The sequence below is a fragment of the Ursus americanus genome, chromosome 23, assembly GCF_024610735.1.
Source record: "Ursus americanus isolate L20-20 chromosome 23, mUrsAme1.1.p, whole genome shotgun sequence".
NCBI classification, from domain to species: Eukaryota; Metazoa; Chordata; class Mammalia; order Carnivora; family Ursidae; genus Ursus; species Ursus americanus.
Genome location: NC_142149.1, coordinates 2,336,039 through 2,361,533, shown reverse-complemented (window position 1 = coordinate 2,361,533; position 25,495 = coordinate 2,336,039). Strand labels below are relative to the sequence as shown.

The 25,495-nt window shown below is 56.7% G+C and overlaps 1 protein-coding gene across 2 annotated transcripts in view; it reads left to right on the top strand.

Annotated features, from left to right (window-relative positions):
• Window positions 1-2,502: 2,502 nt before the first annotated feature.
• Window positions 2,503-25,495, top strand: part of RNF213 (ring finger protein 213) — a 97,868-nt gene continuing 74,875 nt past the window's right edge. The window contains exons 1-10 of one of the 2 annotated variants that reach the window (XM_045813871.2): window positions 2,503-2,633; window positions 4,363-4,503; window positions 12,767-13,065; window positions 16,204-16,704; window positions 16,936-17,055; window positions 17,688-17,863; window positions 18,444-18,602; window positions 18,946-19,145; window positions 23,201-23,484; window positions 24,159-24,415. In XM_045813871.2, the coding sequence (XP_045669827.2) occupies window positions 4,407-4,503; window positions 12,767-13,065; window positions 16,204-16,704; window positions 16,936-17,055; window positions 17,688-17,863; window positions 18,444-18,602; window positions 18,946-19,145; window positions 23,201-23,484; window positions 24,159-24,415 (2,093 nt within the window). In that variant the 5' untranslated portion in view covers window positions 2,503-2,633; window positions 4,363-4,406. Of the gene's footprint in view, window positions 2,634-4,194; window positions 4,504-12,766; window positions 13,066-16,203; window positions 16,705-16,935; window positions 17,056-17,687; window positions 17,864-18,443; window positions 18,603-18,945; window positions 19,146-23,200; window positions 23,485-24,158; window positions 24,416-25,495 lie in introns of those variants that run through there. The other variant, XM_045813872.2, reaches the window with a different exon arrangement.

The following is a 25,495-nucleotide window of genomic DNA, read 5'->3' as shown; positions in this document are numbered from 1 at the left end:
AAGGTGCGGGCAGGCTTTCCGCCAGCAGATCTTGCCTGAGAAGAGGTCAGGCTCTGTGAGCACTGGGCCACAAGGAGAGATTCAAGCCTGCAAGCTCTACGCCACCATATGTGCAGGGACAAAGCGGGGGTCGGCAGCACCGGAAACCTTTCCCGACGCCCTCCTTCCTTCATCCCACGATGCCACCTCCCCCTGCACCGACCTCAGTCTCTGATCCTGGCTTAGCACTGCAAAGGAAACCACATCTGCTGTTTTCCTTGTCTTTTGTGGTTTTTCTGTCATATTTCCTAATGGTATTAGGTCATATATTATGTTATTTTATGTCATACTATATATATATTTTTTTCAGAAGTTGCATGCCTATTCCAACGTATACATTTATTGCATGTATCAAGACGAGGGAGTGTAAGGAGTCTTCTCCGTGAGTATTCACTATGGGCTCATAACACCTGGCTTTTCCATCTTTTCTTTGTTTTGTCTTTATTTGGTGTACTCCGTGAGTTTTGACTTGGCTCTTTGGGTTGCTAACCATCTTTATGGTACGGGTGTCCTGACAGACAGGACCACTTACTGCCAGGTCCTTAGTGCCTAGAGGCGGGAGTGTCCGGAACCTGTGCTTTCCTTGGGCACCTGGTAGCTTGTTCTGCGCCCGTCAGAACAGGATGTCCACGCCCACCATGCCACTTACCGACTTCTCGGAAAGTACGGAGTCGGAGCCTGGCTGCGAGCGGACTTCTTCTGGAGGTTGGTGTCACTCAAAGTCACCCTGCAAATGCAGGTGACAACCCAGCTCCGAGGTAGCCTGGCTAGACAGGCTCTTCGTGGCTGAAGGGAAAAGAGGTGACCTGATGCTCCAGCTGAAGCTTCGTCGAGCTTGAGCCACAAAGTAAGTTGGGGTGCAGAGACAGACAAGGCAGGACAGCAGGCCCCATCTCTGGAAGGTGAGGTTTTGAACATCCTTTTACGGTTTGCTCTCTGTTAAGGAGTGGTCAAGAACATAGAGAAGGGGACAGGAGAGCTTCCCTGGGGACGTTAAAATGGCCTTAAAATCCAAAGGGTGTCTCCCTTGGTGGGGCGTCTGTCACTGGAAGCATCCTCATTCCTAAGGTTGTGTTGGGTTTTACGACAGCCAGGCCACACCACGCAGGTCGGGGTGTTTTCTCAGCCACTTGACTTGTCCGGGATGTGCATCCTGACCCTGCGAACTGTACACTGCTGACCGCGGTGCTCGCTCTGCCAGCCCTTCAACCACTCCCTGCTCCTTGGGGCAGACTCAGCGTTCCGGAGCCCATGAGCCACGCCTGCCCGTGAGAGCACACGCAGGAGGTGCCGCCTGGCCAGCAGGGCTAGCTCGTCACTGGCCTGGACACGCGTCTGGGTTTTGCTCTGCTGGTGTCTCCCCAGATCTAACGGTGGCACAGGGCAGTGTAGGGTAGGGCTGGCCCCTCTCCTGCTAGGACCCAGAAGGGACAGCCTGGTCCAGCCTGCCCAGCCTGGCACCCTGCCTGGAGCCCCCTTCTTTCAGAACAAGCTTTCTCTCCTGGGCCCCACACAAGGTCAGCACAAGGTCAAAGGCCCAGCAGTGGACACAGCTTGGATCCTGCCCAGATCCAGAGGAACTAGACAGTGGGGGTGGCTGGTCGCGAGTTGGGGTTTGTGGCTTTGAGTAAATACGAGATCAATCATGGTAACCTGTGCTGAGCACCCGCTAAGCACCTCCCGATCTCAGTGATGCTGGGTGTGAATGAAGAAGCCAGCCTTGCAAGGGGGTGGGCACTACCGCGGGGGGAACCCCAAGAAGAACTGAGCTCGCTGTTCACAGGCCAGAGGAAGGGTGGAGTGGCTGGAGCGTGTGGAAAGGAGAGGGTTGGAGACATGGGCAGAACAGGAACCCCAGCCTTTTAAATTTGATCATAATCATCCAATCTGGAATTTATAGCAGCACAGGGGCCCACAAGTGCTCTCAGGCTGCGCTGGTTCTGGGGGAGAGGGCAGTGAGGAAAGTAGGGAGTAAGTAATACACATCACGCACCTTGCTTGGGTCCTGGAGCACCAGCATTTGCTGTATTGTTGTTGATATTATTAATAATAATTATAAATTCTCCAACAGCCCTAGGATGGTGCACTATGAGCTCACAGATGAGGACACTGAGGGATGGAGGGGTAAGGGGTGCAAGTGCAGGCTGGGGTGGGGCTGGAAACCCTCCATGACCATCGGCCGCTGTGGTCACTTAATCTGCATAAGGCCCCAATGCGACTGGGCTGGTGACCTCCACTTTGCACGAGAGTGACCCGCCTCGCGTCCTCTGTGCCCCTCCCTGGCCGGCGGCTGGCTCTCTGGGGAGGTGGGCACTGTCCAGGGTGCTGGGCGCCAGGGCGCGGGGGCTGCTGGGGGAGACCCGGGTGCGGACCCCTGCTGCTCCAGAATCCGGGCTCCCCTGCACCCCGCCCCGTGGTCAGCGGCAGGCGGCAGGCGGCGCCTCCCCCTTGGTCTGCCGCTGGCTCCACTGGGGGGCGCCATGGGGGGGGGCATTCTGGCCGCACCCGCCCGAACTCCCCCATGCCGTCAGGGGCGGACCCGGAGCAGAGAAACGAAACCGGGCGGCGGACGCTTGCGCGCTAGGGCCCTGCAGGTGCGAGCGAGCGCGGGGGGAGCGCGGGGGACGCGGGGGACGCGGGGGCGCGAGGTCTCGGCCGGCAGAGTGCGAGGGCGCGGGGCGGGCGGCGGGGTCGGTGGGTCTGGGTCGTGGCGCCTGCGTGCTGCCGCCCCTCCCCGGCCGCCTGCCTCTTCCTGCGGCGCCCGGTTTCGGTTTCGCCTCGGGCTCCGGTCCGGTCCGGTCCCGCCGCCCCCGGGCGGACCCCACCCTGGGCCGGGCAGCCGGTGTGCGCGGGCATGCGCGGAGCAGCCCCCGGGGGGAGGGGGGAATCCTTCGCTCTCTCGAGCTGCCACACCGGAGCAGAGCTGTTGCCCGGGATGGTCCTGTCTGTGTCCACAGTAACTTTCTGGAGAGCAGCATCTCCGCCCCAGAGCCGCGCCGCCCCGAGCGCAGTGCGCTCCCACTTTCCAGGGCTGCAGGCGGCCACGGTCTCCAGGCCAGGGTGGGCACCTCTGCAGTGACAGCCTTAAGGGCCACGAGGTGGCCGCGGGGACGCCAGAGAAGGAGCGAGTGCAGAGATGGGGGCGGCCAGCCGCCTCCGACCTGCCCCCGCTCCCGCCCCCTCACCCCCACCCCGGCTGGCAGCCTTGGTTTGGCGGTGGTTTGGCCCAGTTCTGAAGTTGGGAAAAGTCCGGAGGCTGACGGGATAGAGTACTGCTTGGTGCCTGGGTTCTCATTTATGCCCTTAGCCCCTGCTGGGGGCGAGAAACAATAGGACACTTCAGGGACGATTTCTGAGCCCTGTTGTGACTTTTCTGGTGTGTGGGGAAGCAGAGCCTTGCAGGGGAGGACGGCTTAGGGGTAGAGGCCTGGGCTGTGGGGAGTCGCGACGTTGTGGAGCGAGAGCCCAGACCAGGATGGGGGCTGCTTCCCTGGCCATGTGGGGGTGAGGGGCGAGGTGGGGGCCAGGGCTTAGCAGTGTTGGGCTGAGCCTGGGAACCTGGCACACACCAGTCTAGCTCTGCCCTGCCCCCAAGAGCTCACTATCTAGTGGACAGCGAGCCAAGTCTGGGGGAGGCAGGGGCGGGCAGCGGGCTAGAAGCAGGCAGGGCAGTGCCTGTTGTTAGGACTCCTGACTGCTAGCCCGGTTAGCCCTGGGCTGTCCGTATAGGCTGGCCGCTCGGGTTGTCTCTGGCATTTCTGCAGAGCTGTCTGCCTCACCTAATCCCCTCCCCCCACCGACCGTCACCTGTGAGCAGGTGCTTCTGTCTCTGACCCTCGTCCAGTGCATGGTCAGCACTCTTACACTGTGTCTTATCTCAGCGTTTTGCATGTGCTGTGTCTCTGCCTGGAACAATCCCCCCTCCTCCAACACCTAGTTCCCAGTTGTCCCAGCCCCCGATCTCAGCCAGAGGGGACAGTTTTAGACTCACTGAGTGATGGAGAGCCCAGGAGGGACGAGCCTAGCTGGGGAGCAGAAAGGGAATAGGGTGCTGGAGCCCCTGGTGGGGGAAGGGGAGGGGGAGGGAGATGCCCGGGTCAGGAGGGGAGGAGGGGGGTGGGGGGGCTACTTGGAGGGGGAGGGTCAGGGCTCTGAGTGCTGCAGGCGGGGATGTGCTAGCACTAGGTTTCGATTGAGCTGGAGGACCTTCTAGGCGCTGTAATTTCACTTTCCCAGAAAATGAAACTGAAGCAGGGCTGTGGTCACATGACAGGTGGCTCAGTATATAGTCAGCTGCCTGGGGACCCTTCCTTTTTCTTCCAGACCTGCAGGAGCGTGCCTGCAGGAGAAGACCCATCTCTGGAAGAATGGAGTGTCCTTCGTGTGGGCACGTCTCCAAAGATGAAGCCCCCAAGTTCTGCAGCCAATGTGGGCAGAGGCTGCTTCCTGCAGCCCCCACACCAGGTAAGGGATGAATGGGGGTGATGGGGTAGGCAGCAGCCTGGTCCCGCTGCCCTTCGCTGAAATGAAAACTCTGGCCAGCGGGCAGCTCAGGTGGGTGGTATGAGGTCTTCTGTGGCTGAGGAATTCTTACTAGAAGTACTTTTGTTAGAAGAACAGTTTCATCTGGTCCTTTGCTGAAAGCTTTTTAAAAACTTTCAATCTCATTTCCTGGAGAGAACTTGAGGGTTCTCCTCCTTCTTGGGACCGGGAAGTATCGGGCTGAGCTGAGGGATCTTAGTGGATTTCAGAGGATGCTGTGTGGAAGTGGTGTCCCAGGTGCTGTGATGGGGTGCATGTTCCCCACAGCCTGGACAGGACCCTTCCTGGTGAGGGGTGGCAGGTCGGTGCCTGAAAGGGGAACCATGTCAGGTGGCCCTCACCTGCCAGCTCAGGTCGGTCCTTAACTTGCTTGGTGTCCAGGACCTCAGGTGCCTGCCTTCCTTCCTTTCCTATGTGTTCTTGGACCACAGGACCTTTGCATTGCCTGTTCCTTCAGCTTGGAATATACCTTTCCTCTGAGGGCAGCACCATGACCCCCTCACCTCCTCGGCCCTCCCACCCGGAGGCCCACTCTGACTACCCCATTGAAAACTACACCTGTCCCAGCCCCACACTCCCACTTGCACTTCACCAGGCTCTTTGCCCCTCTAGCATTTGGCCCACGGCAGCAGGTGGCTTCAGACGAGACTTTTGCTCTCTTGTTAGCTGCTTTACTCTGAGTCACTGGTACAGCACCTGGCACACAGTAGGTGCCTGATTAATAATTTCTGGACCAATCAAAGGAAGTCCTCTAGAAGATCATGTGTGTTTTCTAAATATGGGTTGTGTGTGTGTGTTTGCACGGGAGTCAGTAAATGCTGTCAGTACCAGCCCTCCTTGCTCGCCGACCTCTGGGTAATATGCGACGGTGCACTATGTGTTAGGGGTGAGGGGGAGCCACGGGCTCATTGCTCGTTCTTGTTTCTGCTGCATGTTTACAAAGTGCTCACATCACAGATGCTTTCTTTGGACTGTAAGAGGTACGAAGAGGCGACTGCTTTTGTTGTCAATTTTTGTTTGATTTTCTTTTGCTGCTTCCCCTTTAGGGAGGAACTCTGGCTAGAGTCAGAGCTGGGGAGTCTGTCTTTTCCTTTGGAACACGGGGGACTTGACTCACACAGTCGTGCTTGAACTGGCTCGGTGTCCGCTGTCCTCATTGATTCCTTGCTGTCTGGATATGGAACCTGAGCATAGCTGAGCTCCTGGTGTCCAGCTGGAATTTTCCACCTGCTAGGGTGCCACACCCCTGGTCACTAGAACATCTGCCTAAGTGAGCGATGTTGTGAGGGGGTCTTTGGGACCCCAGAGAGTAAAAAAACCCAAATCAGACTGGCTGGTTTCATTGCAACGAGCCTGGTGCTGTACGAGGTATTGAGGGAGGAGCTATCATATATTCCCATTTTACGGATGCCGAGAGTGAGGCACAGGGAGGTTAAGGAACCTGTCTACAGTCCCACGGCTAGCAATTGGCAGAGACAGGATTTGAGCCAGGCCGCAGCTCTGGAGAGCTCATGCCCTGGGAGGAAGCCGTGGTCTTGCAGCCTCCAAGGGAAGGGAGGGAAGGTGGGGTGCTGGCGGCCTCCTGTATCTGCTCTGAAATGCCACCATCTGGGCTGGCTAGATAAGCAGCCCCAGCCCCTGCTAGCCCTGACCTGTAGTGGGGGTCAGGGGTGAGGCAGGGGTTGAGTGTGGGCCTCTAGGGCGGAAATGAATTACTATGACCAGGTAAAGCAGGGGGACCCTGGACTGACAGGCAGAGGACCCTGAGGGACTTCTCTGGAGTCTGGATCCAGTGCCTGGTGCCTCCTGGAGACCCACCTCTTCAAGAAAACGCTCGCTCCTCCCAGGGGTCTCCAGGGGAGTGCAATAACTCTGCCCTCCTCTGGTTTTGTGTGAGGGGGTCTCAGAGCACTGCTAAGGGCAGCCCAGGTGTTTGCCAGCAGAACCGGGAAAGGGAGCCCAGGCTCCCACTCTCTGTGTGGGAGCCTGGGCGTGTGGCATTTTTACAGGATGCCAGGAAGTCTTCCCATGCTCACAGCAGCCGGGTGATCACTGATCACTGATCACAGTCCAGGGCCCGGCCCATCCCAGTGGGTAGGGAGGGCGGGTCAGATTCAAAGCCCCCACCCCCACCCCTGAGATGTTGGCAAAGGCGTAGAGAGCGGCTGGGGGGTGCTGGCTTCTCACGTGGGGGCGCTCCCCTGCTGCTGGTGGGAGCAGGGCCAGCCCTGGTCCCTCTGGCGGGATCCCCAGGGGCCAGGGGTCTCAGGAGCGAGGCCATCTCCCCCAGCGCCCCACCCCACCCCGTGCTTCCTGCTTCTTTGCCTCTCCCGCCTCCTCCCTCCCTCACGCCCTGGCTCTGCCTCTGTTTACAGGAACAGAAACTGAAACCAAGCTGCCAGGCTTGACTGGAGCTGCTGGGCAGCATCTTCTTCCTGTCAGCCCCTCCCAGGGCGGCCGGGCTGGGGGCCTCGGGCTCGGGGGCATCGCAGACCAGGGGCTCTGGGGCGGCCGGCAGGGCCGGGATCTGGGGGTCCAGAGAGGCTGGTGCCACTGTTCGGAGGTGCTGGATGGTGTGATTTGAAGTGGGGCTCAGGAGCAAAGGGTCAAGAAAGAATTCTTAAGACGTTTTTGGTGCAAAAAAGATGGTTTTGTTGAAGCACGGGGACAGGACCCATGGGCAGAAAGAGCTGCATTGGGGTCGTGAGGAGCAATTGATTATATACTTTAAAGTTGGGACGAGTAGAGACAAAGGAAATTTCCCAAAGGATTTTCTTACGTTAAAGAGGACTCATCGGATCCAGGAGACCTGGCCACTGCCAAGAGCTAAGGTTGATTTTGGCTCTGGCGAGACGCGAACATGACACCCTCAGGAGTTCCGGGAGGAGCTTCACCTCTGCCTGCCTCAAGCATTTGTCAATAAGCTGCAAGTCACAAGGACTTCGAATTTCATCTACCATTTCTGCTTGCCTTTGTTCCCCTGTCACTGGATGCCTGGGTCTTGGGGGGCGTGGGGGGCCCCATGGATAAAGGGCATGGAAGGGAGGTATGTGGAGAGTCCCAGCCCATCCTGGACAGAGGGTGGCCAACTTTGCCCAGCTCACGTTGGGCCAATCCGATGGTGGAGGGCAGGGCCAGGGGAGAGGGTCAGGGGACCCAGTGGGATTCTGCCTTGAGTGCTAGAAGCTTATTATCAGGAGGTGAAGTTCTGGCCAACGTATTTGCTTTTTATTTTTTTGCTATTTCCCAGTTTCCTTGATGTTTTTATAATGGGAAAAAGGTGAGAGCCTGAGACCCTATAGGCGCCCAGGGCAGGGCTGGGGCCGCTGGGGGAGCTCAGAGGCAGGACAGGACAGGTGGCGATGGCCCTGGGGGGGGGTTGTGATGGCAGCGGAGGGTCACTAGTCAGGGATGGGGGCGTCCTGCCTGTTGGTGCCTTGGGGCTGGTGTGGGCACCTCGTCTCCATGGCCGCCTGCACCGGCTGTGGGCTTGTGCTCGCTGTGCCCACTCAGGTGGTGGTGGGCGCCAGGCAGACCCGGAGGGCTGTGTTGTTCAGTGCACTGGGTTTTATTATTTTAATTGTGATAAAACATTTATAACAGGAAATGTACCGTTATAACAGTGTGAAACTGTTCAGGGGCATGAAGTCCCTTCTCACTGTCGTGCAGCCGTCCCCACCGCCCCCCTCCAGAGCGTTCTCGTCTTCCCAGACTGGAAGTCTGTCCCCAGTAGACACTGTCGCCTCCCACGGACGCTGGCACCCGCCATCCCCTTCTGTCTCTGGAGGGTGACTCCCCTAGGGGCCTCCTGTGAGAGTGGGGAGCGCGCCTACTTGCTTTAGCCTTCAGGACAGGGAAGGCTGCAGCCCCTGTTTTCCAGCCGGGGGATGGCCGGGATGGCTGGGGGCCTCGGGTTAGCCGGTGGCCGTCCCAGGGTCACATGCGCTGCAGACCCAGTCCTGCTTCTGGGGCTCTCATTGGAAGCCTGGGTGTCGAAGTCAGCGAGGCTGACTGATTTAGCTTGAGCTGATTTCGTGTGAGGTTTTGTTGTAGCAATGATTGGGGTAGACGGTGAGGTCTCTGCCTTCTTGCTTCATTCTTGTGCTAATCAGCCAGTGACCTGATTTCCGGATCTGAAGGAGCTCAGCCCCACTTGGCTCTCTGGATACCCCTAGGTCTGTTTACCTGCAGGCATGCCTGTTTAGGGTGCAGGGGAGATCTCGCCTCCCATGCATGCTGCTTCGGGGGTGGGGGGCAGTAATCTGCTCTGATTCAGCCTAAGTGTCCTATGGGCAAGGACCACAGCCCCAGCAGCTGTCCCCAGGGCCTGTCGCGGCTTCTGGGAGGCAGACCAATGCCTGGGTTCAAACCCTGCTACCCCATTGTTCTTCCATATTTGTGTCTGCCAAACAGTGAGGTGCTAGGAAAAGCACCTCCCCCATTGGGTAGCTGTGAGTACTCAATGGGTTAACATGTCGAGTGCCTATCAGGTGCCAAGGAAGGTTTGCTCTTCCTGCATCCAGCTACTTTCCTTTTGATTTTGATGATCATAGAAGTAACACATGCTGGTGTGAATCGATGTGATTTGAAGTGGGGCTCAGGAGTGAACGGTCAAGAAAGAATTCTTGAAATGTTTTTGGTGCAAAAAGGGTGGTTTTATTAGAACACAGGGACAGGACCTGTGGGCAGACAGAGCTGCCCCTGGATTGTGAGAAGCTATTGATTGTATACTTTAAAGTTGGGGAGGTAAAGACAGTGCAAAGTTTCCAATAGGATTTTCCTATCTTAAAGACTCACAGGATCTTGGAGGGCTGGCTATTGTCAAGTTAAGGTTGTCTTTTGTCTAGCAAGGCATTAACATGAAGATTGGGAATTCCTGAAAGAATGTTATACTCTGCCTGTCTCAAGTATTTATCAACAGGCTGCAGGTTATAAGAGAATTTAATTTTTTGTACATTTATTTGCCTTCGTTCCTCACATCATGAAGACCCTCGCATTATAGGAGGGCATAAAACCCACGAAGCCCCCGACCTTCCCCCAGCCCTGGCCCCTCACATCCCCAGTTAACACAACACCATTAAGTATTTGGTGTGTCCCCTTCTGGATGTTTCCTCTGCATGGAAACATGTGTACACACATGTGTTTCTGTAAGCTGGTAGGGCTATGCTGATGTAGTTTTGGAATACAGGTGAGGTTTGGTGGGGTAGGGTCCGGAGCCGACAGCCAAGAAAAAATTCTTGAGATGTCTTTGGTACAAAAAGGTGGTTTTATTGAAGTGCGGGGACAGGACCCATAGGCAGAAAGAGCTGCACCAGGGTCATGAGGAGTGGCCCATTATATACTTCCAAGTTGGGAGGGGGTTAGGGATAGTGTAAGTCTCTAAGGAATTTTGGAAGCAAGGTTCCCAGGACCTTGAGGGGGCCAGCTATTGTTGGGAAAAGGTCATTTATTACTGTCTAATAAAATCTGAGTCGTGAGACCCTTCAGATGTATATCAGTGGGTCATATGCTTGGGGGACGATTGTCAATGTGTATCTTGGGGGTAGAGATAAAGGGAGTTTCCAAAGGAATTTTTATTTATTTTTATAAATTGTTAAAGATTTCATATATGTATATATGTATATATTTTAGAGAGGGAGAGAGGGGAGGGGCAGAGGGAAAGGGAGAGAGAGAATCGTAAGCAGGCTCCACAGTTGACATGGAGCCCAACGTGGGGCTTGATCTCACAACCCTGATTTCATGACCTGAGCCAAAATCAAGAGTTAGATGCTTAACCAACTGAGCCACTCAGGCACCTCCAAAGGAATTTTTATATATTAAAGTAGACTTACAGGATTTTGGAGGTTGGGCTAAGATTGCCTTTTGCCCTTAGCCAAGTGTTGACATCGAGGCAGCTGAGCTCCTAGAGGAATGTCACTCTGCCTGTTTCAAGGACTTGTCAATGGGCTGTAAGTAGTAAGGAAATTTAATAATTTTTCTTCTGCCTTTGTTTCCCACATCACTGGGCACTTGCCTGTTCCACCGTTTTGCCGCAAGGCATGTGACAGGGCGGCTCTTGCCCCCGGAACCAGTCTATCTGGAGGACAGCCTGGTGTGTTTACAATGCACAAGGCTTCTGGCCCCTCTGGCCTAGGGGCTTCGAGGTCTTGTCCACCTGCGTCTCTCGTAGCACTGGCCACTATTGATCTTGCTAATCAATGCTAAGTGGATTGGTAGATGTAGAATCTCCCAGATTTCTTTCCCACTTCCTTGACTCGTAGGGAGCCAAAGATGTTTTTGAGGGTTGAGAGGTCACTTGTATTTCTTTTTCTTTGAACTGCCTCTTGTTTTCCTTTTGGGAAGCTCATTTTTTAGAAAAATTCTTGCTGATTTTCATAGCCATTGGGGCTGTTTATATTGGAGAGGACCAGAAGCCCAGCTCCCTGCTTCATCAGCTGGGAGAACGCACTGGCCACACACACTCCGCTCCAGATCCAGGGGTTTGGGTTTCCGCGGGGCTCCCTATCTGTCCCGAGTTCCTCTGTCTCTGCATCTTTGTCTGGTCCCCTGCTTTGTCCTCAGGTGGGCTGTGTTCATGGGAGCAAACTGGCTCACCAGTTCCAGTGCCTGGGATCTGTTTGACCGGGGAGGAAATCAATGTGTCTGAAACCCCAGTAACCAGCCCTGGAGGCACTTCCTGCCAATCACCGGGGCCAGAGGAAATGCCGGGTTCTCACTGGATCAGGCTAATCAGGGCCCGCCCCACGTAGTGGCAGGTGGGATACAGACCTGCCAAAAGGCTCACAGTTTATCATCAAAGGAGAGTGGTCTGGGCTGTTGTGTGTGATGATATCCTTGCTGCTTTGACTCTGGCCATCAGGTTGTTGGGGAGGAAGAATTTTTCTCTACCCTTCCAAATGCTTCTGGCTGGTCTAAGAATTAAATAGACATGAGACAGATTGACAGGAGAAAATCAAATTTAATTTCCACACAATGAGAGATTGCAAAGACAAGTGTAGGGAGGTGTATATGTCACCCTGGACTCAGGAGAAGGGGGTGGGGGTCTGGGACGTCAAAGGGAAGAAAACAGGTCTCAGGAAGATGGAAAGGAGTCAGAGGTAAACAGATGTTTGCTGGGCCATCCAGAAACCACGGGACAAAGAGAGGACCCTGGTCCAGCAGGCCTTGCCAGGTTCCTCCCTGTCCGCCATCCCTAGTCCATAGCAGAATGTGGTTATGTGTGGTGGCTCCCAAGTCCTCCATCTAAATTCTCGTAGGCAGTTAGGGGGAAGGTCAGAGTTTCTTCCTGAGTCTTTTCAGCTCAACATAATCTGCATGCCAGAGTGGCCCATCTTGGGGCAACTCAAAGTTCTGAGTATGTGTATTTAGACATTTATTGTATCTGTTATTGATTCTGAGTCTTGTCACAGTCATCCGAGGGATGGCTTCTGAGGGCCTCATATGTTCCAGGTGCCAGAGACTCCAAAGGGAACGAAGCACCAGAATTTACAGAGGGAAGGTCAGGGATAAGACGGGCCTAGGAGAGTGAAGAGGAAGGGGCTTCAGGAGGGGGGCCCAGTGGGCCTGGGGCTTTGGAGTCCAGGGCAAAGGAGGGCTCCAAGCAGAAAGCTGTCTGGAGTGTGATGGGGGGATGGCATGGAGACCCAGGTTTGAAAATGGGGTCCCTAAAGTACTCAGTTTGGGAGGGGCCCCTGCATCAGGTGCTGGGAGCCATGTGGATGATTGCTCTAAACAGGTGTGGCTCTGAGAGCAAGCCAGCCAGGGTACAAGGATGAATGAGGGCAGGGACCAGGGAGGCGCTGGGAAACTCTGGGTACGGCCAGGAGCCCCAGGGAGAGGGGCTAGGGATGGGGCGCCTGTCCCTGAGAAGAGAGGAAGAAGTGCTTTGGGCAGGGAGAGGGGTGGCATTCTGTTTGGGAGACATCGGGGCCAGAGCACTCTGCCGATGCTGAATCAGGGAGAGCTGGACCCTCAGACTGAACCTGCTGTTTCGGGGGTTTGGCCCTTCCTTAGGGCTGGGGCCAGGGTCCTGGGTCCCTCGTGCGCACTCACGAGCAGAAATTGTACCCAGGGGAAGTGCATGATGGAGGAGAGGGCTGATCTGACCAGTGTCCGGGGAGGACTTTCCTCCATGGCTTCTCTTGCTTTTCCCTGAAACTTGACCCACGTGCACATACCTTTGTAGATTCTGAGAACAACAATCCTGAGGCAATGCCAGCCACAGAGGGAAAAATGGAGCGTGGGCAGGAGCTGAAGGAGGACGGCGGCCCCCAGGTGGCGCTGGACCCTGAGGGAGACATGGAGCGTGGGCAGGAGCTGAAGGAGGACGGCGGCCCCCAGGTGGCGTTGGACCCTGAGGGAGACATGGAGCGTGGGCAGGAGCTGAGGGAGGACTGCGGCCCTTTCTTGTCCCCGGGCTCAAGTCATCTGCCACAGGAAGATCTGGACGAGCCTCCTTCCAGCGTGTCCTTGGCCAGCTGCAGAGTGAGTACGCCTAGTCCCTGGTGGGGTGGGTCTGTGAGGAGCAGTAAGCGTGTGGGAGGGGTTTGTACGGTGTGGGATATATGTGAGGGGGGGTGCGTGTGGCGTGGCAGGTGTGTGATGTGGGGTGAGGGTGGGGGATGTGTAAGTGTGTGTTTCGTGTGTTCGTGTGCAGTGTTCGTGTGTGTGAGTGTGTGAGGCTGTGTGTATGTGGGGAGGTGTCCGTTAGCATGTGATGTGCATGGTGTTGGGTGTGTGTGGTGTGGATCATGCGTGTGCGCGCGTGTGTTGTGCGTGGTGTTGGGTGTGTGTGGTGTGGATCATGCGTGTGCATATGTGATGTGCATGGTGTTGGGTGTGTGTGGTGTGGATCATGCGTGTGTGCGCATGTGATGTGCGTGGTGTTGGGTGTGTGTGGTGTGGATTGTGTGTGTGCACGCGTGTGATGTGCATGGTATTGGGTGTGTGTGGTGTGGATCATGTGTGTGCGCGCGTGTGTTGTGCGTGGTGTTGGGTGTGTGTGGTGTGGATCATGCGTGTGCATATGTGATGTGCGTGGTGTTGGGTGTGTGTGGTGTGGATCATGCATGTGTGCGCGTGTGATGTGCGTGGTGTTGGGTGTGTGTGGTGTGGATCATGCGTGTGTGCGTGTGATGTGCGTGGTGTTGGGTGTGTGTGGTGTGGATTGTGTGTGTGCACGCGTGTGATGTGCGTGGTGTTGGGTGTGTGTGGTGTGGATCATGCGTGTGCGCGCGTGTGATGTGCGTGGTGTTGGGTTGTGTGGTGTGGATCATGCGTGTGTGCGCGTTTGATGTGCGTGGTGTTGGGTGTGTGTGGTGTGGATTGTGTGTGTGCACGCGTGTGATGTGCGTGGTGTTGGGTGTGTGTGGTGTGGATCATGTGTGTGCGCGCGTGTGTTGTGCGTGGTGTTGGGTGTGTGTGGTGTGGATCATGCGTGTGCATATGTGATGTGCGTGGTGTTGGGTGTGTGTGGTGTGGATCATGCGTGTGTGCGTGTGATGTGCGTGGTGTTGGGTGTGTGTGGTGTGGATCATGCGTGTGTGCGTGTGATGTGCGTGGTGTTGGGTGTGTGTGGTGTGGATCATGCGTGTGTGCGCGTGTGATGTGCGTGGTGTTGGGTGTGTGTGGTGTGGATCATGTGTGTGCGCGTTTGATGTGCGTGGTGTTGGGTGTGTGTGGTGTGGATCATGCGTGTGTGCGCGTTTGGTGTGCGTGGTGTTGGGTGTGTGTGGTGTGGATTGTGTGTGTGCACGCGTGTGATGTGCATGGTGTTGGGTGTGTGTGGTGTGGATCATGCGTGTGTGCGTGTGATGTGCGTGGTGTTGGGCGTGTGTGGTGTGGATTGTGTGTGTGCACGCGTGTGATGTGCGTGGTGTTGGGTGTGTGTGGTGTGGATCATGCGTGTGCGCGCGTGTGATGTGCGTGGTGTTGGGTGTGTGTGGTGTGGATCATGCGTGTGTGCGCGTGTGATGTGCGTGGTGTTGGGTGTGTGTGGTGTGGATCATGTGTGTGCGCGTTTGATGTGCGTGGTGTTGGGTGTGTGTGGTGTGGATCATGCGTGTGTGCGCGTTTGATGTGCGTGGTGTTGGGTGTGTGTGGTGTGGATCATGCGTGTGTGCGCGTGTGATGTGCGTGGTGTTGGGTGTGTGTGGTGTGGATTATGCGTGTGCGCGCGTGTTTGCCCTGTATTTGTGAACGGCAGGGCCGTTCGTGTCATTCCTAGGGCAGATTGTACTGTGGCCTTTGACTGCTATTTTCTCAAAATTGAAGATGTGGGGAAATTCTTGCAATCAGATCAGAGAACTAAATATATAAAAAGATAAAACAAACCGCAAGTATGGTAAAGGGATACCAGCAAAAACAGCAGAGAAGGGGCCTCTGGGGCCTGTCCGTCCAGAGAAGCACCGACCAAACAGAGCAGAACGGTCAGATAAGCTGTGTCGCAACTTTGGAAAGTCTCAGTAGCAGGAGACTTAGCCCTGGTGGCCGAGCTTGGTCTGTGGGGTTTCTCCCTGCCCCCCCTCCCCGGAATGGGGAGTCTGAAGGCACAGCCTGTGTTCAGATGGAGGGAGGGAGCCCTGCAGACCGTGTCCCCAAGGAACCGAGTGTGTCTTGACCTTTGGGATGTCTAAGGGGGACAGGTGCTAAAGAGGCTGTTTCTGGAACAGCTGCAGGCAACTGCAGGAGCTCCCTGCCTCCCAGGGAGGGGGGTGGGGAGTCACCACTCAGAGGGCATGGGGTTCCTTTGGGGGGGATGAAAACATCCGGAGCTGCATAGTGGGGTGCTTGCACAGTGAGCGCCAAATGCCACCGAATCGCGCACTTGAAGTAGTTCATTGTATGTTCCGTGATTTTCACTTCAGTGTCCAAAAGCTGTGTGACATTGTCATGGAAGGGGTCAAAAACAAAAGCCGACATGCACACATTCCCACCCATGAAGGGAAGATGGAGTGCAGAGCACGGGCAGATAGTGGTGGGGTCGTCTCTGGGGATTCGCTCACGCGTGGGGCTTCATGGCTGCTCCCACTCCCTAGTGACCCTCCATAACCCCATGGTCAGACAGGCGTGCGTGAGGTGAAGGGACTCGTGTGTAGCCGGGGTGTTCCCATGGGCTGGGGGGACTCTGCAAGGGAACTGAGAGCCAGGGCCCCAGACGAGGACAGGAGCCTTTATTTGACGAGCCATGAGTCAGGCAGTGTCCCTCCCAACAACAGAAGGCTGAGTGGAAGGTTTTCTAAAGGCAGAAAGGCCACGTGTCCGTGCACGCGGTCCTCTGCGGAACCAGCGCCTCCCGACCAGGCTGCAGGCTAGAGCCATTGGGGGAGCTAGCGGAGATGCCTGTGCCCAGGCCCCACGCCCAGTCAGAGCAGAGCTGCGGCGTGTGGGGGCGCAGGGCTCCCAGGGGCTCTCTCCGGGCCCTGCACGGGTCCTCGCGCTCTCCAGGAGAAGTGTCTCTGCCTCAGGCTTTCCAAGACAAAGACATGGCAGATGTGACAGAAATAAGGGGGTTTGGTCAGGCTAAGCTCGACGTACTTGAGACATTGAAAGGAAATTGGAGGAAAATGTTGGGAGAGTGTCACGACCCTAGGAAATAAAATGAAAGTCTCTTCTTCTGTTTAGAGCAAAAGGAGGAGAAGGAAGAGAAAGAATCAGAATGTCTCTACATCCACGGAGCGGGACTCCTTGTTGGAGGCCTCCTCGGTCCCCGACAGTGTCAGCTCGCCAGCAAACCCTGGCTTCCAGGATTCAGCCCCGCCCCAGAGCCAGGCTCTGCAGGGTGGTCCGACCAGCCAGCCGAGCCAGCCCCTGGGCGCCGCCCTGACACCCCTGGAGGGTGGTGACCGCGCAGAGCCCGTGGGGCACGCCGAGGCTGGAGGCAGCCCGCTGCAGGACCAGACCATGGGAGATGCTGTCCTGAATGGGAAGGGCCGTGACACCCCTGAGCCCTCCAAGGGCAGAGGCACCCCCCAGGAGGGGGCTGGCCCAACCGCCTCTGCCAAAGACTGTCCTGAGAAGGAAGATGCTGCTCAAGGGCTCGAGCCGCCTGAGTCAAAGCGGGACTCTGAGCCCCAGAAAGAACCGCAGGCCGCCGGACAGCAGGCTGGGGCCCCCCCCTCTGGGGTGAGTTGTCAGGGGAGTGATGAGCAGGTCCGCTCTGCCCGGACAGCTCGCTGCGGCCAAGCAGCTGTGCCATCGCCTGCCTGCCTAGGAGGGGCACCCCTGGGACCTGTTCCAGGGATGGTGCCCCTCCCTGAGCTGCTGATCCCTCTCGCTGGGCTGGTGGCAGAGCTGACCCTTACTCCAGCGGGCCGTCGCCTGGGCCCTGACGTCTGGGGCCTTTGTCTACTCTAGGAAATTGCTGCTGCAGCCCAGCCGGCTGAGCCGGTGGGAGGGGCTGGAGAAGTGAAAGCCAAGACTCAGAAAACGAAACAGCCGCCAGCAAGCACTCCTGCTTCCCCAGAACTCCGCCAGGTAGGGCATCTTGTTCTTGGAAGCCCCCGTCTTCTGCTGTCTGTCCCACCATCTGCTCTGTCGGGCCCCGTTCCTTCTAAAGTTATCCTTCATTCAGTCATTCAGTGATTCTCTTTTGGGTTTAGGGATACAGCCATGAAGGAGACCGGACTCCTGCCATCACGGTTCACATTCTACAGGGGGAAAGACAGAAAGCAAAGTCAGGCATGGGGAGAGCCACAGAGAAAAGCAGGGTATGGGTGGAGGGTGCTAGAGGTGGGTGCTGAGAGAGCGTCACCAGGCAAGGTCTCCCCAAGGAGGTGCAGGTGGAGCAGAGATCTACAAGAGTGAGGAGCAAGCCATGTGGCTCTCTGGGGACATGTCCCAGGCAACGATGGCAGGTGCAAAGGCCCTGGGGCAGAGTGTGGTGGGCCTGTTTAGGGAACAGTAAGGAAGCCAGCGCCCCCAGGAGTGAGTGAGGGGAAGAGGGCTGCAGAGGGGCTCTTGGAAGCTGTAGCAGGTGGGTCAGAGGGCAATGGAAAGTTCTGATCAGGGAAGGGGCACAGCCACTCTGGCTGCTGTGACAAGTGTTGACTGGAGGGGGCAAATGTGGAAGCTGGTCCTAAAGATCAGGGTTTGGTTACTTGTTCCAGGAAGCTGAAACCAAGGAGAAGACGGCTGTTACTGCAGACAAAGCAGGTGGAAGTGAGAAGGCCAAGCAAGAGGGTCCGAAGAAGCCAGAAGGGAAGGACAAGAGTTATGTGGCTGCGGTGAAAAATGAGAAGGAGCAACGGAACCGCAGAGCCGGAGCGTGTGAAGTGAAGGAGAGGTAGGTGTGAGCCCTGGCACGTGGGACCAAGGACACAAGCTGCCCCGGGGACACAGGCACAGCCTCTCAGGGTCCACATCCCCCCATACTGGGGCAGGGGATGGAGATTCCCAGGCGGCCCTTCTTGGTGACTCTTTTGGGGAAATGGGGGAACTGCTGAGGAGGCAGGTGGGGGAGGGCCACGCTTCCCCATTCCTTGCTGGTGACATGCTGCAGCACACAGCCCCTGGGGTCCCTGAGGCCACGTGGGCCTTACAGAGCTCAGGGGAGAGGCTGGCACGTCCCAGAGTGCTCATCAGCCCCCTCCCGCCAGTGCCCCCAGCCCTTCAGAGCTGGGCAGAGATGGCCCCCCACCCTGTGGGTAGAAGCCCACCTTCCTCCTCCCTATGGAGGGAGGCCAGGAGGACCCACGTGGCATGGGGTCCATCTGAAGCATGGACGCTCTTGCAGTCTGCCGGGGTGTGTGTTAGTGCCCAGTCGAGGAACGGGGGCCCTGTCGAGCACGCGTGTGTACGTGAGTGTGCACATCCAGAGCGCAGATCTGGATCTGATTGGTGTTTCCTTCCGTGGCGTTCTCCAGCCCGCTGAGTCTGCAGGAAAGAGTCATGGTGTACTTCCATGCGATCATCTCTAAGGATTTCAACTTCGACCCCGGCCTCCACAAAGTGTTTGTCAAGGGTGGAGAGGAATTTGGGAAGCCCAAATGGAGTTACAATGTCTGCGAGATGCACTGCACCAAGTGAGTACTGAGGGCTCGTGGGGAGTCCCTCGGGGAAATGGACAGAATATCCAGTCTTTGAAATATATTGAAATAATCATTTTTTTCAAGTTGGTAACATTCTTACACTTTGGAGAACGACTGTTTCAAACAAATACTCCCTACAATGCGCTTCTGTGTCCTGTGTCACCATGGCCCATTTAAGGTTGGTTCTGTCTGCAAACTGTGTCTCCTTCTAGAAGCAGCCTCTTGGTCAGTAGTGATTTATAGCTTTGGGTCTGCACTCCAGGCTGTGTTTGAGGAGAGCTAACATTTTCAAAACAGGAGTTTTTTTGGATAACCGGCTGGTGTCCTGTTTATTCAGAGACCTGCACGAGAACGGGTTCCTCGTGGAAGGCAGTGCCGTCCTTTCCCGGCAGCACCTGGATAAACCCATTCCCTACAAGTACGTCGTCGTGCGCGGCAAGAACCAGGTCGACTATGAGTACATCTACAAACCTCAGCAGAGCAACGAGCACGTCAACCGCTGTCTGCAGGTGAAGGCTGCACTTCTGGGCGCCGGAGGTGAGTCGCTGGCTGGGCCCCTGGGCCGAGCTCGAGTGCAAGCACCAGACCGCCCGAAGCGGCCGTCCCGCCACAGAGTAGGGGCCCCCGTGGGTCCTCTTCATCGGCATTGCCCCCACCCCTGCCCCTGTCCCCAGCCCCCCACTGCCAGCTCTGTGTTGAAGAAACCTGAGTGTAGAAGCCCATTTTTGATCAGTGTAACGGAACCATTCACTTCCAAGGGGAAACCAGGAGAAGGATTTCTACTAATGGGTGGAGAGGGTGAAGCCACTGGGGTTCAGGGGGTCAGGGGCTGGGCAGAGGGACAGAGGCAGGGCACTGGCAAGAGGGTGCAGGGCAGGAGGACGAGGCTGGAGCTGCAAGCACCCACCCCCTGCCCCAGGGACTGCGAGTCGGACCCCCACCCCCACCCACACCCCAGCTGCTTGGCGTCCTGGCCGACGTCCCCTCTTCTCCTTTCTCCTGTTTACGTCTAGTTCCTTCCCTGTCTTTTCTTTTCTGTTTCCTCTTTGCTCTATTTTCCACTTGTTGTATGCAGTGTGTGAACATGGTGTGTGAGTGTGTGGAGTGTGGCGTGTGTGAACACGGTGTGTATGTGGAGTGTGGCGTGTGTGAACCTGGCGTGTGTGAACACGGTGTGTGTGTGGCGTGTGTGAACATGGCGTGTGTGAACACGGTGTGTGTGTGCAGTATGTGAACACGGCGTGTGTGAACACGGTGTGTGTGTGGCGTGTGGTGTGTGTGAACACGGTGTGTGTGAACACGGCGTGTGTGTGGCGTGTGGTGTGTGTGAACACGGTGTGTGTGTGCCGTGTGTGAACACGTGAACACGGCATGTGTGAACACGGTGTGTGTGTGGCATGTGGCGTGTGTGAACATGGTGTGTGTGGCATGTGGCGTGTGTGAACACGGTGTGTGTGTGGAGTGTGGCATATGTGAACCTGGCATGTGTGAACCCGGTTTGTGTGTGGAGTGTGGCGTGTGTGAACATGGTTTTTGTGAGGAGTGTGGCGTGTGTGGTGTGTTCTACCTGTACACCATCGCCGTGGCTTCTACTGTGGGAACTTGCGTGGACCTTCTCTGCCCGGTCTGTAGCAGGTGTCTCCGTGTGCTGAGCAAGACCAGGCAGCGTGCTGGGGGCGTGCGGCTCTTTGACCGTCTAGTAGATGAAGCCTATTTGATAGTAAAGTCCTTTTTGGACCGGTTGGCGCATCAGCTCCGGAGAGGCACGCCTCCGTCCATCTGTAGCCCGCGCTCCTCCCTGTTGCTCGGCCATGAGCACCATGGGCCTTCAGACGCAGGGTGACTGTCAGGACCTGGGGCAGCTGGTGCCCGAGCCAGACGGGCGGGACGGGGTGTTGGAGCGGGACGGAGCTGAGGCCTGGTGACCCGTGGCAGGGCTCACGGGAAGGTTGGCTTTCTGCGGGCCAGGAGGCCATCGCTTGACCCAGGTGCAGGGTGCCCTAGCCGCTGACATCATCACTGCAGGCGATTTGGGGAGGGTGTCTGGAAGGTGCTGGAAACGTGAATGAGAGAAGTTTCGTGCTCTGCTCCATCTCGTGTGGGAGTGGCCCATCTTGCGTAACTTAAATAAACGCAGGTTTCCTTATTCCTGGTGCAGGTGGGGGGACAGGCGGCTGCCCCCTCTCCTCTCTCTAAGCATCTGCTCAGGGCGTGAGCCGCCGTGGCCAGGCCGCCAGAGCGGGGGTTCCAGCTACAGCCCTGCGCCCTGAGAGACCCAGACCATGGAAGTGCGTGCTGGTGGCCTGGCTGTGAGGGGCCTGCGTACTGTCCCTCTGTGGTCCCTCCGCAGTCCCTCCGCGGCCCTCCTCTGTCTCTTTGCTGTCCTTCCGCTGTCCCTCCGCTGTCCCTCTGCTGTCCCTCTGTGGTCCCTCTGCAGTCCCTCCGCAGCCCTCCACTGTCCCTCTGCTGTCCTTCCGCTGTCCCTCCACTGTCCCTCTGTGGTCCCTCTGCGGTCCCTCTGCTGTCCCTCTGCTGTCCCCCGCTGTCCCTCCACGGCCCTCCACTGCCCCTCTCCTGTCCCTCCGCTGTCCCTCTGCTGTCCATCTGTAGTCCCTCCACAGTCCCTCCGCAGCCCTCCACTGTCCCCTGCTGTCCTTCCGCTGTCCCTCCGCTGTCCCTCTGTGGTCCCTCTGCAGTCCCTCTGCTGTCCCTCTGCTGTCCCCCGCTGTCTCTTCACGGCCCTCCACTGCCCCTCTCCTGTCCCTCTGCTGTCCCTCTGCTGTCCCTCTGTGGTCCCTCTGCAGTCCCTCCGCCCCCTCCACTGTCCCTCTGCTGTTCCTCCACTGTCCCTCTGCAGTCCCTCCACTGTCCCTCCATGGTCCCTCCGCCGTCCCTCTGCTGGCCCTCCGTGGTCCCTCTGCAGTCCCTCTGCAGTCCCTCCGTGGTCCCTCCGTGGCCCTCCGCAGTCCCTCTGCAGTCCCTCCATGGTCCTCCACTGTCCCTCTGTGGTCCCTCCGTGGCCCTCCGCTGTCCCTCCACTGTCCCCCCGCGGTCCCTCTGCAGTCCCTCCATGGTCCCTCTGCTGCTTACTGGTGCCATTCTGCCTGAAACCGGGTGGTGCGCCTGCTGTCCGCCCCCACTGCTCCTCCGTCTCCGCCTTCATCTCTGCTCTGCCCTTTGATCTGGGGCTTGCCTCTCCAGCCACCTGTCTGTTTCGCTGGGCTTTCATTGGTTCATTTTATTTCGTGGTTTTTCATTCGGCCTGACCGTCTTCAGTGGCTGCACGTAGCCCACTGGCATTCATCCGATGGCTGCTGGAGGACTGACTTTTGCCATCTTGACCTGTCTTGTCTTTTTTTTTTTTTTTAAGATTTTATTTATTTATGTGACAGAGATAGAGACAGCCAGCGAGAGAGGGAACACAAGCAGGGGGAGTGGGAGAGGAAGAAGCAGGCTCATAGCGGAAGAGCCTGATGTGGGCCTCAATCCCATAATGCGGGGATCATGCCCTGAGCTGAAGGCAGACGCTTAACCGCTGTGCCACCCAGGCGCCCCTGACCTGTCTTTTCTATTCACCTTGTTTTCATGCCCTTTTTCGGGTATTTTTTCTAACTTGCAGAATTTCTTTCTCTTTTTCTTTTCTCTAGTGGGTTGGAAACTTAAACATTTCATTTCTTTTCTTCTGGTAGATTCTGAGAGACCGAGACCTCTGATGTCCCCTTCTCCCCCATCCCGTGGTCGAGGGTGTCCCCTGCCCAGGAGCCCCAGATGGCACTCCCTCTCCCTCCAGGACGAGGGCCAGGCCAGGCCAGCAGCTCACATGGGCCTCTGGAGGCGGGACACAGAGAAGGAAAAGCAGTATTTCCCAACAGTAATTTCAAGTTCTCACCAGGCCAGGATGGAGCAGGGGTAGGGTGAGTGGGGACCTCTGTGCAGACAGCGGGCTGCACAGAGCACCTGCTTTTCTGGAGACTGGCACGTTCCGATCTTCACAGCCGATCTGATGTGTTCATGGTGCCTGTGGCCAGCTTACTGACCTCTTGGTCTTCTAACTATTTTGCAGCTGGTTTTTCTAACTGGTCCTAGTACCTTTGTACCCAGTCCCAAGAACAGTGGTGGCCTCGGCCCTTGCCCTGCATCAAGGGCTCTGTCTTGTCTGTCCTGCATGGAGTGGGCATCACGGCTCCCAGCACAGAGGAAACCAGCTCTTGTGTCCAGTAACTCGGCAAAGTGGGGTGTTCAGCTGCTAGTGAGTGCAGTTTCGGGATAGAATTCTTAACCTCGTGTGATCATTTTCTAGTGAGGCTGTGTACTGAGTGTGCTGAGCTCTCTGGTTCAGTAAAGACACGTTTCCAGTAGTTTCAGGCCAGCTGAATCATGGGACCTTGGACCCCTTCTACTCACTGTAGGGAGGCAAGGGTCTGTGTCCTAAACCCAGCTGGGCTCCTCCCCGGGGCCGGCGGGGCCCTGGCCCGCATGAGTTCTGGTTCGTTCCCCTCCTCTGCCTCCTCCTGTCCGTCGGTCGGCCGTGCAAGGTAGGTCCGTGCCTTCGGATGGCCTGCAGCGTGGTGTCTCCCTGTGTTCGCTCTTAGACTGGCACCAGTACGATGACGTGGTTCGCATGAGGTCCCCGGGGATGCTCCGGAGGATGATGAGTACCCTCACGGACGGCATCCGGAAGGACCTGGTGAAGGGGAAGCAGGTCGCGGCCACCGTCATGCTGGACGGCATCTTCAGCATCTTGCAGACCTGGAACGCCATCAACGTGACGAGCTTTTTTACCCAGTTGCAGCAGTTCTATTCTGTCGTGAAAGTGCCCATGATCTACGAAGGCAAAGCACAGCCCTGGCACGCTCTGCAGTACGACGAGAAGGAGGTACTGGGTGTCAGGGTGCCCCGCTGCTCCCCTCACCTCCTGGGCAGTCAGCGCCACCCCACTTCCTCCCGGCCGCAGGATGTCCCGGGGAGCAGATGGGGGCAGGTCGGCCTCGCCCTCCCTGTGGTCCAGGCACTGCTGCTTGTGGATTCTCTGTCCTCCCGTTGTCTTCTTCCCCCCAACCCACCTCCTCTCCTGGCTCCACCCCTCTTCCACCCCTGGTCCCACCTCCTTTTGCCCCCCCCCCGCCCCATCCCACCTCCTCACCCTCCCTCACCCCCCCCACCGGCCTCTGGCAGAGTGGAAGGATTGGGTGGAACCCTCCTTTATCACCTCTTCCCGCACATTGTGGGATGGCCCTGGCAGTGTTGAGAGGGACCTGGGGCCATTTCTGAGACGGCAGCTGGACTCTTGCAAGCATGGGGGGCCCCTCCACCAGGCAGGGTTTCTGGACTGCACTATTGGTGGCAGCTCCCAGCAAAGGCCCAGGGCAACCAGGCCTGGGAAGTGGGGGGTGTAGCAGGGCAGTGGGGTGGCCCTCCATGGAGCTCTCTCCGCCCCTTGGGGGCCTTGGTTCCCTGCCCAGCTGACGTGGAGCTGAGGGCAATGAAGGGGCCCCTCTCACCCCCGTGATGGCTTCAACTCCATGGTTCTGTCTTCTCTCCTGGGATCAGGTGAAGAGAAACCTGTGGGAGTATTTGAAAAAGCAAGCCGCACCATTTCTGGAAAGAAGTGGGGACCCTCCGCCTGAACACGGCCCAGTGAGGAGTAAATTGAGAATGGGCCTGATTATCCTTTTTGCAGTGGAAAAATTTGACATTCCCTTATCAGAGAATGACCTGGTGTTGCTCTGTACCCTCCTTTGTTCGAACGCCAGTTCGCCAGCTGACCTTGACAGTGACCTAAGCCACATCTTTGGAACATGTCAGAGGTATCGTGTGTGTGTGTCAAACGATTTTACAGCTGTTTATGATATGATTCTAAAAGTGAGCACTTGTCACAGGTTGGACGCAGACGAGCTGGAGGTGACGGCTGCCCGTGATGTCACTCACCGGCCACGTCGGCGTCTGCCTCTCCAGCCTTTTTCCGAGCTTATGTTTGTTTTCACTTTTATCACTCTTCTACCAAATAGTCTGCTTTTGAGAAGCTTCGTGGTGTATCATGCCTGGCCCCTGATGACCCAAAATGAACAATAATAAATAAATAAAGGAAACGGGGCGCCTGGCTGGCTCAGCCAGTGGAGTAGACGACTCTTGATCTCAGGGTTGTGAGTCGGAGCCCCACGTTGGGTGTAGAGATCACTTAAAAATAAAATCTTTAAATTAACTTTTTAAATTTTTTTTAAAGATTTTATTTATTTATTTGACAGAGAGAGAGACAGCCAGGGAGAGGAGGAACACAAGCAGGGGGAGTGGGAGAGGAAGAAGCAGGCTCCCAGTGGAGGAGCCTGACGTGGGGCTCGATCCCAGAACGCCGGGATCACGCCCTGAGCCGAAGGCAGACGCTTAACCGCTGTGCCACCCAGGCGCCCCTTTTTAATTTAAGTAGGCTGCACACCCAATATGGGCCTCCAACTCACGACCCCAAGATCAAAGTCGCACGCTCCACTGACCGAACCAGCCAGGCGCTCCACATAAAAAAGAAAACAAAGCAGGAAAAGTATTTTATTTGGGCCCAAGGTAAAGCAGCTAACTGGGACACACCAAGAGGAGCACGCGTGCTGCGGGGAGGGAACACGGGGTGCAGGGTGCTATGTGCTTTTTACAGAAGGAGTCACACATGATCATGATGAAGGACATTCCAGAAAGTTACAGACTTTATCTTATGCGTTTAGTATGTGCAAGACTTTAATCTTACGGGAACCAGGATGTGTTTTTTCCTTTTTCTTATCTTTCTGTTTGGAATGCTCTTTTTTTATTTTTTATTTTTATTTATTTATTTTTTGTAATGTAGCGGGCATATGGTATGTGCTCTGGGCAGGAATAGAGCCCGCACTGTGAGGTCATTTTGA